This window comes from Caretta caretta, chromosome 4 (assembly GCF_965140235.1).
Source record: "Caretta caretta isolate rCarCar2 chromosome 4, rCarCar1.hap1, whole genome shotgun sequence".
Classification (NCBI taxonomy): domain Eukaryota; kingdom Metazoa; phylum Chordata; order Testudines; family Cheloniidae; genus Caretta; species Caretta caretta.
The window spans coordinates 74152436-74172644 of NC_134209.1; the positions used below are offsets into that span (position 1 = coordinate 74152436).

General features: G+C 38.2%; 1 protein-coding gene across 12 annotated transcripts in view; it reads left to right on the plus strand.

The window, feature by feature from the left end:
* The window catches only part of RAPGEF2 (Rap guanine nucleotide exchange factor 2), a 288495-nt gene that overhangs the window by 155066 nt on the left and 113220 nt on the right, over nt 1–20209 (plus strand). For 9 of the 12 annotated variants that reach the window (XM_048847537.2, XM_048847547.2, XM_048847539.2 and 6 more), the window contains 2 exons: nt 1515–1682; nt 4534–4551. In XM_048847537.2, the coding sequence (XP_048703494.1) occupies nt 1515–1682; nt 4534–4551 (186 nt within the window). Of the gene's footprint in view, nt 1–1514; nt 1683–4533; nt 4552–11369; nt 11389–20209 lie in introns of those variants that run through there. The other 3 variants (XM_048847538.2, XM_048847544.2, XM_048847553.2) reach the window with 2 other exon arrangements.

Sequence of the window (20209 nt, forward strand, 5' to 3'; positions counted from 1 at the left end):
GGCTGGCCCATGCCAGCTGAGTCGGGCTTGGGCAAAGCTGTTTAATTACGGTGCAGACCTTTTGGCTTGGGCTGGAGTCTGAGCTCTAGGATCCTGTGCGGTGGGAGGGTCCCAGAGCTTGGGCTGCAGCCCAAACCTTAACGTCCACACTGCAATTAACAGCCCCTTAGCCCGAGCCCCGTGAGCCTGAGTCATTGGCATGGACCATCCACAGGTGTCTAATTGTGGTGTAGACATACCCTTAATAGTCATGCTACTCATACTTCATACAACTGGTTCGGGTAGGACTAGTTCTTATTAAAACTTCTTGTCATGTCAGCAGAATGTAATGGTGTTTCATTTGTATAGATGGTGAAAAGAAACATGAGAAGGAAAAAATCACCTGCATGGTGGTAGTTTGTCATAATCATCTTTTCTTAACCCACCTATCACTGCTTACGTCCTGTTTCTTTTGGAGAACAATCTTTTTGGCCTTGGGATACAGACTGAGGAATGTGAATGGATTTAATCTGCACCTAAGGACAATACTGGACAGTTTTCGCCACTTTCTGCTTCCTTGTAGATGTGGCGTAATTCTAGCATGAAATGATGGCTTTTTAGTAGTAAGGTAGGCACAGGGGAGAGAGATACAGAAAGGCAAATTACTACAACTTTGTTATCTTGCATGAAAGTCAGAATTCTGAATTGTAAAAACATTTTCATAGCAATACATTATTGTGTAGTAACATGCCTGTGACTTTGCTGCAGCCTCCAGAACAGAGAGAGGATATTGATATTGCTGAGCGGGAAATTCCTTATTCAGTCACTCATCTACTAGAAATGTCTGGGGTTTTTTCCTTTGCTGCTATTACAAAGTAAATTGCTTTTTATGTAAATTTAATCTTTTTCAAATTTCTCTGATGTGAAAATTCCTTTTTAAAAGTCTCAAAATATTTAAAATATGTAATTAAAACAGTGTTGCCCATTGAAGAGAGGCAGGATGGGATTGGAAGGTCCCAAGAGTGACCCGTTGAAATCTGTAGGAAAGCTATAAGTTCCTTCCCATGGGAGAGCTTCATTTGCCAGTGTATTGCATAGACAAAAACATCACTATGTGCAAGAATAAAAATTGAGGAAAAGGATGTTAACTTTTTTTTTAAATAGAGTAAGGCACTTATAAAATATGTGAAAGTGTCTGCTCAATACTCTTTTCATAGTGATACTTGTTCTTTCTCAGCCCTGCGGACATTTGATTTCTTGGCACTGAGTTCATGCTTTTCACTGTTAAAAATGCAGGAAATTCATAACCAACCACATTTTCTGAAATGGAGTTCAAAGTGCCCTTTCATAAACTAAATCTTAAACTGAATTGGGCTTGTTCAGTAGCAATGACACTTATAGTTAAGGATTGTCTAAAATAAAAGCTTCCACGTGGCTAAGAGCAGAAGAAAAGATAGGCTTCTGTTTTATTGCAGAATATGCGGTAACTTTCATTTGTAGGGAAATGACCCTTCATTGCGTTTATTTTATTGTAGGTGGACTATATGGATGAAAATGAAGAATATTTCCAGCGTCAAGCTTCCCATAGACAATCCAGAAGGAGATTTAGGAAAATCAATCAAAAAGGAGAAAGACAAACCATTATTGATACTGTGGATCCTTATCCTGTGGGGAAGCCACCTTTACCTAGAGGTTATCATACGGTAAGTTACCTACATATGTTTTAAATACAAGACAAGGGAAAAATATTTTTACAAAAATAATCACCTGAAAGGTCAAATTCACTGCTTGCCTAAGCAGGTGGAATTCTGTGTGGGAGTTTCTCCTTAGGGTATCAGTGAATTTGGCCCAAAGTGTGTGCACCCGTGTGCCCATGTAATTTGCTTCATAACTCAGATTGAGAGTAGAGAATACTTAATTTGTTGCACATTTATTGTTAAACAATGCTGGCAAGAGGACAGCACATATCTTTCCTTGCTATTCCAGTTATTTTTGGCAACTTTGAAACAAATCAGTTACCTAATACATGTGATTCCAATTTCCTGTCAATAATTGAAAATGTAATAGAAATATGTGGTGTACAGTGTTCCTGTGGCTAATCAGTAAAGAATTCATTTTTATGTGTAGCAATTGTTTTCTCAAAAAACCTGTATTGCATTGTGGTAGAAATAGTCCATGATTTTGGCTTGTCATTTCTCTATGCAAGACCCAGATCTTGAAATATTAAACTAACTTTTATTGCTGACTAATACGAGACCAGAAATTTTGGTCTGAATCATGATATTTTTGCCCAGAGTGAAATACTGCAGTCTGTCCTTTATCATCAGACAAAGCATCGTCAGAGTTTTCTTCAAAATAGTTTTTGTGTAATTTTACAGATTGAAAGTTATAGGCTTCCTTCATAAAAGAGGAAAGATCATAATTATTAATATTTTAAACATGTTCTACAAAATAATCTGTTTATTTTATTTTTCTGTTGAGCAAGGGTCTGCTAGGGTAAGAGTAATTAGATTTGCTGTTAACTTCAACAGCATACAAAATACTCTGAAAAGTAAGTGGCCTTCAAATCCTGTACTCAGCTGTTTTTTTGTGGCCCTGAACCTGCAAAAATATACTAGTACACAAATAGATAACTTTATGAATGTGATTGGTCATATTGAGTATAAAGTAACTCAAACACATAAGTGTTTGCAGAATCAGGGCTTTGTTTTAAAAATGTTGTCTCTGATGTGAAGTAGAGGGTTTTTTTCCCCTCATTTTTTCCCTACCCATCCATATTCCTTTACTTGTTGCCAATTTCCTGTTGTAATCCATTGCATGACTGTAAATGTATAGCTGTTTGATTACATCCACTGTTGGAGGTTTTTCTTCCTGAGTTAAATAAATATATCTTACATCAACACTTTTTACGTATTTTGTTTATACAACAGGCTCCTTTTAATGGTTTAATGTTCTGCTCAATTTTGATTTTCTCCAAATTTATTATGGATTTCTTAGTTGAGTCATTTTCTTTGGCTTATTTGTGAAACCCTTTTGGAGTTTTAAGATAAGAGATTCTACTGGTTTGTGTCAAACCACCTTTATGTGGCATACATGTTTGGGTCAGTCATGCTACAAGTGAAGGAAGGAATTGTTGATGGATTTTATTTAGATGTAACTTATACATCTAATCTACTGTTTGAAAAATGGTAACTAGACTTGACAATGTCATTTGCTATAGGAGGGCCACACCTGTTGTATAAATTACTTTTTAAGAATACCTAATGGCTTGGTGTAGATTTAAATCCAGTATGAAGAGCAAAAGCTCATCATTAATCATTTTGTTTAAGTTCATAATGATTGTACAAGTCTATTGGGAAATACATTATGAGTACCAGGTAGACTTGTCAGTAGAAGCTGAAATAATTACTGACAATTAAAATATTTTTTTAAATCAACGTATAATTTAAATTATTATTTAATTACTTGAGATCCCTTTTTTACGGAAAATATTAAACCCAGCAAGTTCAAGTTGAAATTACGGAAATTGAAGACTTTTTATTTTTATAGTGCTTGCTAATCTTCATTGTTTACATTCCTATCACATTGATATTATTTATATTCTGTATATTTAAAAATATGCATTTTCCAGTCACTCACATCTGTGAAGGTTGTCTCTTCCTCACTGTCCTGCCTTTTTGGCCACCCAAAAGGTTTTTTTGTTTGTTTTAAAATCAAAATTGTTTGAAAATCTAAATGTGTCTTTAAAATGGTACTGAAATGTATTCTCTGAAACTGATAGGAATGCAAAGTGCATTATTTTAGTACATCTCCTGAGGGGTTCTGAACATTCACAATTCCCATTAGTAGCATCTCTCAGGATCAGGCCTTCAGTTATCTAAAATTTAGAAGTTGGTATGAATAAACTAACACATTTAAAAAAAAAGTTTGAAAAACCGCATATGAAATGAATGGTCAAGTATATTGGATTAGTCTTCAGTTGCATGCTCTAATTGTGGGTATGTTTTGATTTGCGTGTTAAATACATTAAGATCAATAATAAAAAAATAAATAAAATAAAATAACTTCATCCAGACAATAGACTGCATAGCTTTAGAGTAAACTAGGTTCTTGAATTTTATTTTATACAAGCTCCTTATTTACCATATCACTGAAATGTTTGCTAAAAGAGTATCAATATTTTATTTCACATTGGCCCAATTGATTGTGTACTTAGAAAGCCGGTGTTCAAAATAGTCAAAAAATGACATGCTAAATAGCATCTCTGAAGGAAGTTGGCTATAGTGAAAATGTAGATGAAATTATATAAAGATAGTTCTAAAATGGAAAATGCATGACAATGCTTTGCAAAAATTGTAAATAAAGCTAAATGCATTATGTTTAATTGTTGCATGGATTACAGAACATTTACACATTCAGCCAATTTATCAGGGAACAGGACTCGCCTTAAAATAATTTTAACATTATCTCAGGGTGGTATGTACTATAGCATGTCTGATTATGTTCATCTTTTCCTTTCCTCCTATATGGCATTCATTTCATTTTGGCTCACAGGAATGCACTAAACCTCAGGTATTGTAATTTTATATGTATCGTCCACTAACAATTTTACTTGTAAGTTTGCAGTGTGACTAATTGTATCGTAATACCAATGCAGCGTTGTGGCAAAATTTGTGTGCTATCTGTGTTTTCTATATTGATGTTTTATATATTTCTTCTATAGTGAGAGTGCTTCAAATAAATGTGGGATATGGTGACAGTCTCCTTAATGTGATTACAGTAGAACCTCAGAGTTACAGACACCTCGGGAATGGAGGTTGTCCATAACTGAAATGTTCCGTAACTGAACAAAATGCAGCTCCGGCTCCAGCAGTTCACACTCTGGGCCAGGTTTCTCGCCATGACAAGCTTGTCCCCCGGCTACAGTGGGGTGAGAGGGGTGTGGTGGTGGTGAAAACGGTGCATCTCCTTCCCGGCGGGGAGAGGGGGTTGTGAAAGCAGCAACCCCTCTCCCAGCCATGGGATGGAGATGGTGAAAATCGCACCCATGGCTTACAGGAAAGCAGCGCAGACCCCGGTGCTGCTCTTGCTCCTGCTATCTTGAGCTGGCAATGGGGGCTCACAGCTTTGCTTGTGAATCTGTCTCTTCAGCTCCTAGCTGTAAGTTGGTGGGGGTGGGGACAGACAGCCCAGATGTGCCTGCCTTTAAGATGCAATACAGGCATAGTACAGTATTTGCTTTTTTGGGGGGGGGGGGTCTCCACTGCTGCCTGATTGGTTACTTCCAGTTTCAAATGGTGTCTGGTTGACCAGTCAGTCTGTAACTCTGGTGTTCGTATCTTTGAGGATCTACTGTAATTTATCTTCTTCCTTTCCTTCATGACATCACAAGATTGAGGTGATATAACTGGAAGATGATGCGCAAAGCACAGAAATAAGGAAAATACATAGTATATTTAACAGAATGTATTTATGTATTTTCTCAGTATAGACGACTTTTTAGACTTTTGTATTGGTTCCAAAAATAAGGTCCATTTGTAGCTGTTCTGCACTTGCACTTTGTAAGGTCAGGAAAATAAGTTGGAGAAATGAAAAAATAGGCAGTGAAAATTTCGTTAACTGAAAATTTTTAGGTTTTGCTTTTGCCTTTTTGTTACTGTTTGATTCAGCCTGAGACAGTGAGATTAGACTTTATTACAACACTCTTCAGTTGCTCTTGATAGAAATGAGAAAGGAGCTTGAATGAGCTTACCAGAACATGTTGAAGAATCGCTTTTGGGGAAGTCATGTCTGAGTGAATAAGCAAAGTTCTAGATTGGAGCCAGTCTCACCTGAACAAAAATTAAGATTGTAGGATTTCTGTCTCAGATCAGCTCTTAAATACCAACCTACTTTGAAGACCTAAATGCCCTGCTTTATGATTTTAAATTTTATTTTTAATTACATTGATGCAAATGAAAAAAAAACACTTATGCATATACTATATGTGATGCTTTATAGGAATTTATTTGGTATATTTTGTGCTACAGAGTTAGTAATGTAAAACATAAAGAAATTCCTTTGGTACTTAGAGCTTGGTTGATAAATTAAAAGAACAAGTTTCTTTAAGATCCTCACTTGGAGCAAAATATTCTTTTTATTTTGTTTTATCCTGCTGATCTTATAGCAGAAAATCTGATTACTGTTTTTTAGCTAACACTACTAATGAACTGTTGTACTGGCACTCAATTCATTTGTGTGTTTCAAGGTTTCTTTTTTTTTTTGAAATTATCAAATGGGCTTCAGTGCAGTTTCTTACAAAGCTGTGAGTTGTGACATAGCCTGTTGTGCTGAAATACCATCTTTTTGTAACAATCAAGATATATTTTTATCTTTCTAGGAGCCCAGTCCTCATCTCTTTGAAATCAATGGTAAAAACTCCCCCTGACTTAGGTGGGGTAAAAATTGAGCCCTAAATGCACAGTAATAGTAGGGAAATTCATTCCAGTGTTAACTATGGTAGTTCAAATTCTTACTAGAATGTAAGGGGGTATACTTCATCAATATGTTGGTTTAATAGCCTTAAACATGAATATGAATGATCATATGAAATAAATCAGGATTCTGATCTTGAGTATGGCCCTTAAAAATTGATGTAGTTTTCTAGACAGTTTTTTTTTGTAAGAGGATCGGAAAAGAACAGTGTCGGAGAAGGATTCTAGGAATAGCTTCAGATAGATTAATATTAACTCTTGCATACTTAACTAACCAGTGGAATGCTTAAGGTTGATCTTAAAATGTGGATTTTGGTGTCTTTGTATACATTCTAGTCAGAGCTGGTTGCCTAAAGTTAGGGATGCTCAACAAAGCATTTTTCCTTTATAAGCCTTTATTTTTGGTGGCTTATAACTTTGCCAAACTTTAACCATTTGGGCTGAAATTTTTCATGCTTTTGTATTTGCTTGAGATTTTTTTAAAAAACTTCCGCAAAAACAGCCATTTCCATTAATAAGATTAGGGAAAATTAGATAGGTTTACCAAAGCTAAATTTCTGTCTGATCATTTTTTTTAGGTGTTCTAGTTCCCCTGTGCCAGAATTGGGGCTGCTTTGTAACAATTTATGAAAACTCTGTTGGTGTTTGCTTAATGTCTGAATATGTTGGTTTAGATTAATGGGGTCTGTAAGAAAACACAAGCAGGCAGGAAAAAGAGTGTCTCAAGATAAGCCACTTGTTCACAAACACTTGAGGATTCTTAGGAGACAATGCCTGGACAGGAAAGGACGTGTGAATATGCAAGAGGAAAGAGAATTGTAGCAGCCTTTAAAAAGGGACTCTCTGAGAGGGGGATTGTTTGGGGGAATTGAGCTGACAAAGGTACCTGCTGTGGTGTCTGAAAAAGTTGGGTGTTCCTAGGTTACCATCATGGAAGGGTAAGCCTTTAGGTAAGGTAGATACGCATATAGACTGCTTTTGTTTTTAAATCTTTTTTTCTACATGTTTTGTTCCCACTGCTAAAATAAACAAACCTTTGGTTTTGGAAAATTGTTCTGTAAAGTATGGTTTCAGTGTCTTGAAATGAAGAATGTTAAGTGCCAAACCGCAGGTGCAGGTTAAACACACCTGGTGCACAGGGCGCTGTCGCCTAGGGTTTGCTCTAAGAGTGGGAGAATTGCAGAATTATAACCCGAATAGGTAAAGGCATGAGGCCTGACGCCTGAAGGGGTCGCACTCAGAGAGCAGAAAGGGACAGAAGTGCATCTGGGCCAGTAACCATAAGAGTCTTGTGCAGGGGTCGGCAACCTTTCAGAAGTGGTGTGCCGAGTCTTTATTTATTAACTCTAATTTAAAGTTTCGCGTGGCAGTTATACATTTAAACATTTTTAGAAGGTCTCTTTGTATAAATCTATAATATATAATTAAACTATTGTTGTATGTAAAGTAAATAAGGTTTTTAAAATGTTTGAGAAGCTTCATTTAAAATTAAATGAAAATGCAGAGCCCCCCGGACTGGTGGCCAGGACCCGGGCAGTGTGAGTGCCACTGAAAATCAGCTCATGTGCTGCCTTTGGCACGTGTGCCATAGGTTACCTACCCCTGGTATAGTGCATCTATGATTTGGAGCACAAACATAAGCAGGGGGGTAGTGCTTGGGTCAGTCAGATATCTTTTGCTGTCCCCATGAAAATCTGTTCAGATTGGAACAAGTTATAAGACTGAAAATTGCTATTTGAACGTGATCAATAGAGCTTTTAGTAGCTAGCTGTTGACAATCTTTGGAAGAATTCCTAGTGCACTGAGCATGCTCCTCAACCCACCCAGCTTGAGCTCCAGATGCGATGTCTGCAGTTGCCAATCCATTGGCCTATGAGAAGGAGTGGTGGGCAGGGAGTCATAAATTCTAGTCTTTGCTCTTTCACTTAAAGGTATTTAATATTTCTATAAACTTCACAGTCCTCATTAGTGAGCCAGCCCTCCTACCTCTTAGGCAGCAGACAAATATCATTCTCTCTCCCTCAGTTTTTCAAATGAGAGTTCACACAAGGTCACTTTGAGCAGAGCTGGAAACAGAGCATAGTTTCTAACATGGCAGATCCAAGTCTCATCCTCAGCAACACTTTCAGAATAAATAAATCAAATCTGTGTACTTAGCTGTACTCTATAACCAGAACCACTCCCCTCCAAAGCCAGAAATAGAGCCCAGGAATCCTGACATTCAACTGTTAGTTTAGCAAATCGTTTTGTAAACCGTTGGCTCTCAACCTTTCCAAACTACTGTACCCCTTTCAGGAGTCTTTGTCTTGCGTAGCCCCAAGTTTCATCTCACTTAAAAACTACTTGCTTACAAAATCAGACATAAAAATACAAAAGTGTCACAGCACACTAATACTGAAAAATTGCTTTCTTTGTTATTTTTACCATATAATTATAAAATAAATCTACTGGAATATAAATATTGTACTTACATTTTAGTGTATACTATAGATAGTAATGTAAACAAATCGTTTGTCTGTATGAAAGTTTAGTTTATTTCGACTTTGCTAGTGCTTTTGTTGTAGCCTCTTGTAAAACTAGGCAAATATCTAGATGAGTGGATGTACCCTGGAAGACCTCGGTGTACCCCTGGTTAAGAACTACTGGTGTAAACCACTGTCAAAATGTATGTTGTATCTAGCTCTGTTTGTTGTTCCACATAGAAGATAACAGCCTAGAGGTTTGCTTTGGCTCTAAAGGTCCTGGGTTCAAGCACTTGTTAATGACCCCTGTGGTGTCCGTAGGAGTCTATATGATGGAATTTGGGGTTTTTTCTTTTTATAAAGCCTAGAAAATCAAATACAGAAAACTACATTTAAAAATGTTAAGGGTTGCAAATTCAAGCATCCAGTGATTAGGAACACCAGGTTTAAGGTTGCCCGGGCAACCTTAATTTATCTGCCTTATGTGTATACGTTATAATAGCCTTTAATTACATGATCATGTACTATTTGTTCTGCAGGATTCCTGCTTCATTCAGCACACAGGATAGACTATGAATGATGCTCAGGACCAAGGATGTTCTCTTGTATTTAATAAACTGGAATAGAACCCAGGAGAGCTGTGTTCTATTCCAAACTCTGTCATAGGCTTCCTATAGGATATTAGGCAAGACATTTTAATATTAAAAGAATGAGAGTTACATGACTGGCTGATCCAACTACACTGTGAATATCTCAAACTTTTAAAAAAATTGAACAGTCCAAATGCTTGTGATATTTGCTAATGTTTACTTAGCTCTCAAGCTTTTGGAATAGCACATGCATGTAAAGTTTAAACAGGAGAAAAAGATTTTGTTATATAATTATATAGAAAAAAAATGTTTAAAATAGAGGTGTGGATATCAACGGATTAGATAGATATAGGGAATGGGGGTTATAGATGTATTGCTACCAGTCTTAGGATGGATGGAGTTCCTGTGACATTCATCAGCACCCTCTAACACATTGAGTTTCGGAAGAGTTAAGGGAGGTGATGCCTGGTTAGATAGCCCTGATTCCTGTCTTGAAGAGTCAAGGGCCTTTTCTTACATTTTAGCTAGGACGATATGGGATGAGGAAAAGGTCCTGTTCAGATCCCAGGGAAATGCCACCATCACCACACACAAAAAGAATAAAGGATCAGAATAAAAGAACAGAGGGATTAGAAAAAGGATATTATAAAGGAACACTAAGCCCAATTACAAAGAAAGCAAACTTAAAGAAATTAATGCATTCACTTCTAATAGGCAAGAATGCAAAGCATATTCCTCAACAATGCAGACTTTATGGCACTGTAATATGCCTCACTAATGCAATTACCTTGCTTGTAAACTCAAATGTTCTGTCTGCTAATTTCAGTGCTCCTTATTCTGTACAGTAAATTGATGCCAATATAGTCATATACTTAAAGCTGACTTTCCAATTTGATTTTTAATGTAATACTTCAGCCATTATAGTTTGTATCAAAGTGAATCTAAGAACGTGATTTTTTCAGCCCACATGCACTTTATATCAATCACAAGAAATGAGTTTAGTATGAAAAAATCACTGTCAGTCTCCCAGACCTCAGCAGCTTCAATTTCATATTCCTCACAATCTTAACAAATTTCTAATGCATTTTATTTATTTATTTTAATATAGATTCTTTTACTAAAAATCCTTACACCAGGTGAGTGTTCATTCCAGAATGCTGATTTCATATGTGGTTCTTCCATTCTCACTGAGTTTATTTGCAGAAGATGAGTAAATAAGTTGCCAGGGCTGTGCAGAGCCTCCTAGCATGCAAGCAGGACCAGGAAAATCACTGGGGAATTTAAAGTGATAGCTTACAATTTTAACACTGTTCTCAGGGGGTGTAATGCCCACACTTTTGTACATGAATACATATTTGTGTAAACGTCTATATAACATCTGAAACGTAAAAATTTAAATTTATTTGAAGGTTAAATCTATTGGCAAAGGAGTGAGGGTGGGTCCATAATGCGGTAGAACCTAGCAGGAAGAATATTTATGCCGAGTAATTTTATTTCTTTTTAAAAAAAAAAAAGAATCTAATTTTAAAACATTCTTCTGTTTTTTCCTAGCTTTTTTAATGACATTTCATGGTGATGTCACCCCAAATTTGCAGAGATTGTCAAGATAAAATATATTCAACTTACTCTAACATAAATAATCAAATGCTAAATGTGTATAGATAATATTAAAAGTACTCATTTCTGAAGTGTATGTATGTACTGTATAAGTGAGTGTGTATCTTTAAGAGTGAGACATAAACTCACAAAAACGAGGAAATTCTGGATTGCGCTGCCATTCTCCCAGAAAGCAAAGGATTTCTGAGGCTAGTACAGCAGCTTTAACCTGCTTTGTCTAGAAATTGCAATACAATGGTCCTCTGTGGAGATGTCAAGGAACAATAGGTGAATATATATATACATACAGTACCGTTCCATGTGTGCTGCAGTTTCCAGGAAATCATGGCCTGTTAGCCTCAGAATTGGTTAACAGGATGTACTTCTGTCTTTTTACTATATTAAGGTATTTCTGTTTTTTAATCAGGATGTAAAAAATTATCATTTTATTCCATAGAATATGCAGGTGATGAATTAAACAGGTAATGTAAATCAGAAATGAGTGTGTGTTAGAACAGAGATTGTTCTTTCTTCCTGTTAATGGTATACAATTGCAAATTAATGCAAAGCAGTTCAGAATTGTATGCAGTGTGCTGTTTATCCAAGTTTCAGCTTCTGTCTGAGGATGTCTATTTTTATATATTACATCATCTCTGCTGCAGAACTTGTGTATCCATTGGGATTTGCCGTTCTTTCATTCCCCTTGGAAAGAGAGCTTGTACTGATGTCATAATTGGACGCATCTTTTGGTTGCATTTGGAAATTCAAAGTAGAGTGCTGTGTATCATGTCATACAGTGTTTCAGGCAATTTAGGTGTCAGTAATAATACTGCCAGTTTGGGTTCTGTTTTCAATTTGTGAATATTGACAATGCTCTGTTTGTAAACATGTAAAAACTTTCTCAAGAAAAATGTAGATTTACCACAATAAGGATGAGTTTTTATCATCATCTTATGAGGTGGATTTTTTTTTTACTATTGCAATTTATAATTTTGTCTAGCTGACATAGGGATATTGATGTAGCATTAAATGCTAGCTTTATCTTTAAAACTAAAATGTATGCTCACTTTTTCAACAGAAAAATCAAGTTCTCATGCATAACTGTGGTTTCCTAAGCTGATCATTCCCAATGAAAAAATAGCTAGAATTTCTGCTATTTATCTTTAGGTGCAAGGAATATTAAAATGTTTTAATTGCGATGTTTTCTTTTGTTGTTTTTAAACAGTTAGTATAGAATGTCTACCTTCAGGTTAAGGTTATACAGTATCAAACAATTAATACCTTACATATCTGTTGGTATGTGGGGGTGGTCTATGTGTGGATAGACTTGGGTTTTTTTATATTGCTTGCACAGCTCTTTAAAATTTGCAGACTTTGTTAGGATGTCAACACCATTTAGATAAATAGAAAGGTAATAAATGTCTGGTCCTTTAATACTTGCTCTCTCTTTAAAAACTTTTAACAAGGGTGCCAATCCTTTGAGTTATTTTGAATCTTCTTAACTTACCATTTTACAGAAAGAATTTACTTAAAACGGTAAAGTTCAAAGCTCTTATAAAATTTGTTTTAATTAAGCATTTAAACTGAGCATCACTAACAAAATATACAATTAAAAATGCACAAGCCATCACATTTCAGAACAGTGTATTAGAGAACCTATTCCTCCTTCACCTACTACCAAGACTTAGGACATTATCCACACTGCGGGAGGGCATTGCTGCAGCTATGTTGCTGTCATGCCATGACATAGCGGTTTTCCATTGCTGTAGTTAATCCAACTCCCCAAGCAACAATAGCTAAGGGTATGTCTTCACTACCCGCCGGATCGGCAGGCAGCGATCGATCTGGCGGGGATCTATTTATCGCGTCTAGTCTAGGCGCGATAAATCGACCCCCCAAGTGCTCTCCCGTTGACTCCTGTACTCCAGCACCGCAAGAGGCTCAGGTGGAGTCAACAGGGGAGTGGCAGCAGTTGACTCACCGTGGTGAAGACACCATAGTAAGTCGATATAAGTACGCTGACTTCAGCTACGTTATTCACATAGCTGAAGTTGCATAACTGAGATCGATTCCCTCCCCCCCACCCACCCAATGTAGACCAGGGCTAAGTTAATGGAAGAATTATTTTGTCAACCTACCTATTTCCACACCCCTCCCTGACTGGCATAGCTATGTCTGTCTTTGTGTGTCTAAGGGCTTGTGTTTGCTACCTGGGTAAGTCGACATAGCTTAGGTCAACTTACCCTCGGTGTCTTCACTGCACTGATGGGAGATGCTCTCTGGTCAATTTCTCTTACTCTTCTTGGAGAGCTGGAGTACTGGGGTCGACTGGAGAGTGCTCTGCTGTCAATTTAGCGGCTCTTCACTAGACCTGCTAAATCAAATCCCTGCTGCATCGATTGCAACAGCAATGATCTCCCCATAGTGAAGACCCAGCCCTAAGCTTTAAGTGTAGATCTTGGCTCAAGCTCAGCATATGATACTTCTCTTCCCAAGTTTCAAAGTTTTAACAGTGGTTGAGAACAGTGGCACTTTGCAGTTCTTGCAACTGTCAAATACTTCAGAGGAAAATCAGTATTATCTAACTCTGTTTTGCCTACTTAGTATTAGCCCTAAATGGCAATACCTAAAGGGCGCAACGATGATTGGGGTCCTGTTTTGTTAGGTGCTGTGCAAACACATAGTGAGATGGTTCCTGAAGAAATCACAGTCTGAACAGGTAAGACACACACAAGGTAGAAGGTGAAACAGAAGCACAGAGAGGTGGTGTGACTAAGCCAAGGTCAGGTAATAGATTAGTGTCTGAGCCAGGATCAAAACCTAGAACTCCAGCTCCCAGTCTAATGCCCTGTCCAATACAGTGCACGGTCACAAGGATATTCCATGTCTTTGGGCTAAATATGCCCTGTATTTCATGTGCTCCCTTGTATTTTTCAGGCTTTCTTGTTGTTATTCTGAAGGAATTATTTTAAAAGTTTATAAAAAATTAAACATAAGGAAATCCTTACAATCAGCTGCTTTGGTGTCGGTCGTCCAGAGCATGTCTGACTTGAAGTAATATAAAAGAAGTTGCCTAAGGTTTATTCAGGATGGATTCTTAAGGTTGTTGATAGCAGGATAGTTTATCATTTGTGATGTACTATTGCACAGTGAGAGTCATTACAGAACATGAATAGGAATCAGATTAATTTTAGTGGGTTATAGTTGCATTTCTTTTATTTAGAAGCTGTTTGATTAAAAGTGGTATTTAAGGGTGAGTCACAGGTGTTCAAAAACACTTGTTTGTAAGATTCCAAAAGAGGAAATACAGCTGCTTAAACATGTAATTAGCATTGTATTTTAACCAAATTTTAAAATCCTTAGGATGTCTGCAACTCAGAGAGCTGCTTCCTCTGGTTGAGTGACATCACATCTACTTTTAAACATGGATACACATTCCGTTATAAACCTTTGTTTCCAAACAGTCTTAACTTGGTAAAATTTTGGGCAGAAATTCACGTCCACAAGTGCATATTTAGTGTAAGTGCTGAACAAAAATCAGTTGAACTATCTGAGTTATTTATCCATGAATAAAGATGTAAAGTAAAATTTTTGAGTGCCTAAGACTGTTTTGTAAATAAGATTTAGGTATTTTCAAAAATTTTACTTAATGTCCCCTTTAGGAGGGAAAAAAATCTTCAATCCACATATAGCTTTCAATGAAGAAATTGCCTTAGTGTAAAGAAATGGTTACAAACAGAAATGCTGAGATTGAAAACAAAGATGAAAATGTAGTACTGCAATATGCATGGTCAGCACATATTCAATTGCTTAAAACTTTATTTGTAAATCAAACTTCTACAAATATATTGCAGGCACTTGTTATCAGTGTGGATCAAGTGTATGACATGTATGAAGTTTGTAAACTTCACCCATGTGTATCAGAGCACTAATAACTTCCAACTTTTAAAAAGGCTATATGTATCTTGTACTACCACAAAATTAAAAATAATTCTCATGAATTTGTTGAAACTCATTTTAATCCATATCACTGAAGAGGGTTAAGATGACCACATAAAATGAATAAAATATGGATTTTAGTTGTCAATAGTAACTAATTGTAGTAGTATATTTGAGGAACTTACGTTCATAGAAATTTTTTTTTATTCATCTAGAAATTGTCTTTTTTCTGTCTAAACTTTCAGATAGATTCAGTACAATTTTAGTGCTGCTTGGCACAAAACCAGCACAACCAATTGTGCTGTCTAGATCAGTGAACATAGTTGAGATATGAAAACTAGAGTATACTGGCTAAAAATAATTTGATAAAATGCCAATTTATATTTTTAATTTTTATTGTATCTCACTAGTTTTTTCACCTCCCCCAAGTTACCTAGTGAGTCTTGAAAGATCTGGAAATATCCATGACAATAGATGAAAGATACTTAAAGTTAGCATACCTGACAATAAATAACAGAAAACAAAATGGCGTAGCATTAAAACTAGACTAAGATTTTACTTGATTTTTTTTTTCATGGATAGATTATAGATTTTGCAAAGTGTTTTAGTATTCTTTTAAATAAGTTAAAATGGTTAATGTAACGTAACTATATTTTGTTACTGATGTTTGAACCCATTGATCTTGTTACTGGAGGGGGCAATCCAGTGAAGGGTTGTCACCATTTGCCCTGCAACCCTGGGTACCTTTATAATGTTTTGCTGCTGAAGCTCCCTGCCTGGTACGCTCATAACCAGCCTGTGAGCATCTAGGTCACACCCTGAAGTGTCCGTGTGCTGGACAGCCCTGCTTCAGCAGCTCTCACCCTAGCAGCCTGTCTATAGCCCCACTCTTGCTTCCATCAGACTTGGCTACGACCAGCAAGGTGATTCCAACGCACACTCAGTCCTGAATTGTACCAAAACCGTGTGCTTTGCAATGTCCAGCCCTCTCTTGGATAGTTCAGGGAAATCATAAGGTTAATTTGTTCCTCTAAAGACACAAAAGTGCATTACAGCTTGGTATTACCTTAAGTGGGGTAACTACTCCCTTCCATTTAAACACAGCACTGTGTTATTTGGGGTATGTAATAAGAGTTTCAGTTACGTCTCTTCTTATCCAAAATCCAACAAGGCATACTCAAATGTTAGAAACAATGTCCCATTTACTAAAATTTGGGGTAAGAGAGAAGGAAGGAAGACCAGAGAGAACAACTCTCTCTCCTTTTTCCATCTAATTCTGAAAGAAGGTTTTGGTAGCCCACAAGGTCATTTCCTCTCTGTCTTTGTAGTCTCAAATGGAAAGGTTCAAGTCTGAACTTTCTCAGAACCATCAGGCTCACAGTAATAAAGGAAGCCACCTTGACTGGGTGATGAGCCTAGGGTGCCCAGTGATTAACACACATACTCTGGTCTAAGGGAGCAGTGAAGAGCATAAATTGGCTAGAGTTCAGGGCAATCCACCTGGTCCTCAAAAATATCCTACCACTGTATCCTCGTGACAACAGTCAACAGAACAGCTGTGGTGTACATGAACAAGCAAGGAGGTACACAGCCATCCACTCTCAACAAGACAATTCTTATGCATGGGGTAGAGAAGAAGCTAAAATTCATTTGGGCACTTCCACATCTCTGGAGAACTCAGTTCCATAGCAGGTAGACAGAAGACCAGATGAGGACCCAGTGGAGTGGGTGTTCTATCCCATCCTCTTTCAAGCTAACAACATGGAGATTTGGGTCTCTATTACTGAGCCTTCTCACTTATCCTTCTGCCCAAAGAGGAATGCCACATTCTTTTCAAGACGCAAGAATGTATAATGTCCTCTATTAATCTTGGCCTCAGAGGGTCACGTATGCCTTCCCTCCCCCCCCCCCCCTGTACTTTTTTCGCAGTTAGAGAGCAGGAGAAGGCACAGTAATTCTAGTGTTTTTATTTTGTCATTGAGATCCTTGTTTTCCAATCTGATTGATACACTCTTGTAGCTACTTTCCACCTACCAAGCTGAGAGAACCTGCTAAATAATGGGGTGACCTCATAGCCATCCAGACTCAATGAGACTCCAATTATCTGTTTGGATATGGAAAGGAGACAGTTAAAGCAACAAAGCTCTTCCTGCACAGTAATTACTGACATCCAGAAAATAGCCATCCACTTCAGAATGAACTAGTCAAGGACAGATTTTGTAATAGGTGCCCAGAGCCTGCTCCTCTAAAGTTAGCCATTATATTAGAATTCCCTTAAGATGGACTAACCCTAGGGCTAAAGGACTATTGATATTTTAAAAAAAAAAAAAAAGAAGTGCTAGTATAGAGAAGCAATCTGCTTGTATGGTGGAAGAAAAAATATTGCGAAGAAACAGTTTCTTTTTCAGAGGGGTTACTATAAGGTAATGATTGAAGAGAAAATTATTTTTAAAACTCTAATCGTGTCTTTATGGCCAGATACATAAATCTAAAATTATTATTAATTTTTTTAGTGTTTAACAGTAATCATAAAAACAGTTTATATTTCCTTTTAAACGAATAATGTTGTTAATATGCATTAAACTCCATCTAGATTTATGTAGATGGTAAAATTTTACTTTTATGGAAGCCGACTGTAAAATTAAAATCAGAATAGATGAAATTTTTAAATAAATGACTGAATGGCATCGAGTATATATCAAATATTAATGGCATATGTTTTAGATAATCTTTTAAAATAAAAATTTAGACAGTGGAACCATGATATATGAGTTACAGGAGTGCAAAACAGTGAATGGAAAAAATGTCACTAGTGCAAAAACACATTTTGAATAAAGCATAATTAAAAATAAAGTACAAGTGTTTTTGCATGCTGAGTCTTTGTGGCAAGGTTTTATCTAAAGTAGGTTTTTCCAGCTAAATTATAAATCCTGAAAATGGGGGGGGACACACTCATTACAAGAGTGCCACAAGAAGTTCCACAGTTGCCTCATGTTTCTGTTCCAAAGCAATTGTCAGCTGTCAGAAATGAAGACTTGATGATGGTTGTAGAATACTTTTCATACGTTTTGCACCGTGCTGATGTTTTGAGGCATATGACATACAAAGGTAAGAATGTTTTCTTTACTAAAAACTGAGAGCTGAGTACACAAGGTGACAAATTGGTCTGTAATCAAAGGGAAGATTGGCAGACCACAATGCATCAAGCCCAGCTGAGGCACCAGTCTGACTGTACTCTGGCCTTGTCATTTATATTAAAGTTCCGGATTATAGATTCATCTGCAGTAATAGCTCAACAGAAGGGCATTTGTTCAAATGTTCTGTAACATTAGTAAATGGGTTATCAAAATAGCAGACATTACAATGCAGTAACTGTAGCTTTGGTGTTGCCAGGATATTAATTGGTTGCAATGAGCTTCATTAATTTAACAATGCCACTGCCTGTCTGTTTGTTTTAAAAGGTGAACTGGTGATATTTATCATGTTTAATCCTTTACGTTTTGGCTGAAGTAATAACATTTTAACAAGAAAAACTCTATGTGGTGATTTTGATAAGTAATTTGTTTAAGAGCGGGTTAGACAAACACCTGTCAGGAATAATAGATAATTAGTCCTGCCTTGAGTGTAGGGGACTGTAGATGACCTCAAGAGGTTCCTTCCAGTTCTGTGATTCTGTTTGTTCTTCTTTGAGTGATTGCTCATGTCGATTCCAAGTAGGTGTGTGCGCGCCACATGCACAGTTGCCGGAAGGTTTCTCCCCTAGCGGTATCCGTCAGGTCAGCTGTGGAGCCCCTCATGGCACCTTCATGGCGGTGTATTTAGGTTCTTGTCTACCCGCTGCCTCTTCAGTTCCTTCTTATTGCCAGTGACTGTTGTTGGAACAGCGCTCTCTTGCTAACAGCAAACCATCCCCTAGTGGACTTTTCCCCTGCTCTGACTCAGCTGGCACCGTTGACTCCGGCCTCACCGGGAGGTCCGTCGAGTCCGGTTCTAGTGGACTCCCTGGTGTGGGAGAGTCGGGAGGAGGACATAAATCTTCCACCTGTACCGGATGCCTTTAAGGAGGCTAGGGACCTCATAGCAATGACTGTGCAGTCCCCCGCACCTGCAATGGCACCAGCACTGCAAAGAGGCACCATGCCCTCTAGGGGCAAGCTGACGATGATGAGACACTGCTCGCCCTCACCTTGGCACCGCTCCTCAGCACCGTTTTGCTACACACCGCTTTGGTTGCTGAGGTTGGACTGGTAGGCCTTGTCGGACTCTGTGGTGGAGTCGTACGCCTCTGGGTGAAGCTGGCACTGCTCCTGGCACCGCCCGAGGCAGGAGGAAGGGCAGCCACTACCCATGATGTCCTGGCCTCCACAGTGGCAGGCACCAGCTCAATGGCCCTTCTGAACCCCGTGGGCATACCACCATGCCCAAGGGCCAGGGTCCAGATCCTTGTTGGGGGTTTCGGAGGCATGGATCCCTCCATCATCAACATCGGTAGCCCGGGATCCTCTGCTAGGGCAGGAGATGGGTACGCTGGTCGGCAGGGAGTCTGCTGTGGGACCCGGGGCCGGTACCGAGATAGGCCCAGGAACCAGGACTGCTCAGCATAAGGGGATCCCTGCGAACCAGTGGCAGGAAGACCTGGTGCCTCTGGGGGCATCTTCCACATCTTCCCTGGATAAAGTAGTGGTGGGCACTTCCATGGACAATAGGGCACACCAAGAGTTGCTCAGGAGGGTGGCTCAAAACTTAAGCATGCAGGTGGAAGAAGTCTCAGAGGAGACAGATATGATACTCTGGTCCCTGAAAGTCCTTTGAGGGTGGCTTTGCCCCTCATGAAGACTATCCATAACACCCCTAAGGTGTTGTGGCAAACACCCTTCTCTCTTCCACCCCATGGCTAAAGAGGTAGAGAGGAAATACTCTGTGCCCTCTAAGGGGTACAAGCACCTGCTTACTCATCCTCAGCCGGGTACTCTGGTAGTGGAGGCGGTCAACTAGAAAGAAAGGGAGGGACAACTGGGTCCGATTCCTACATCCAAAAAGGCGAAGAAGCTGGATCTCTTTGGTAGGAAGGTGTATTTTACCAGGGGACTCCGGCTTAATGTTGCCAACCAGCAGGCAGTCCTTAGCAGCTATAGCTATAATTGCTTGAACATGCTGTCCAAATTTCAGG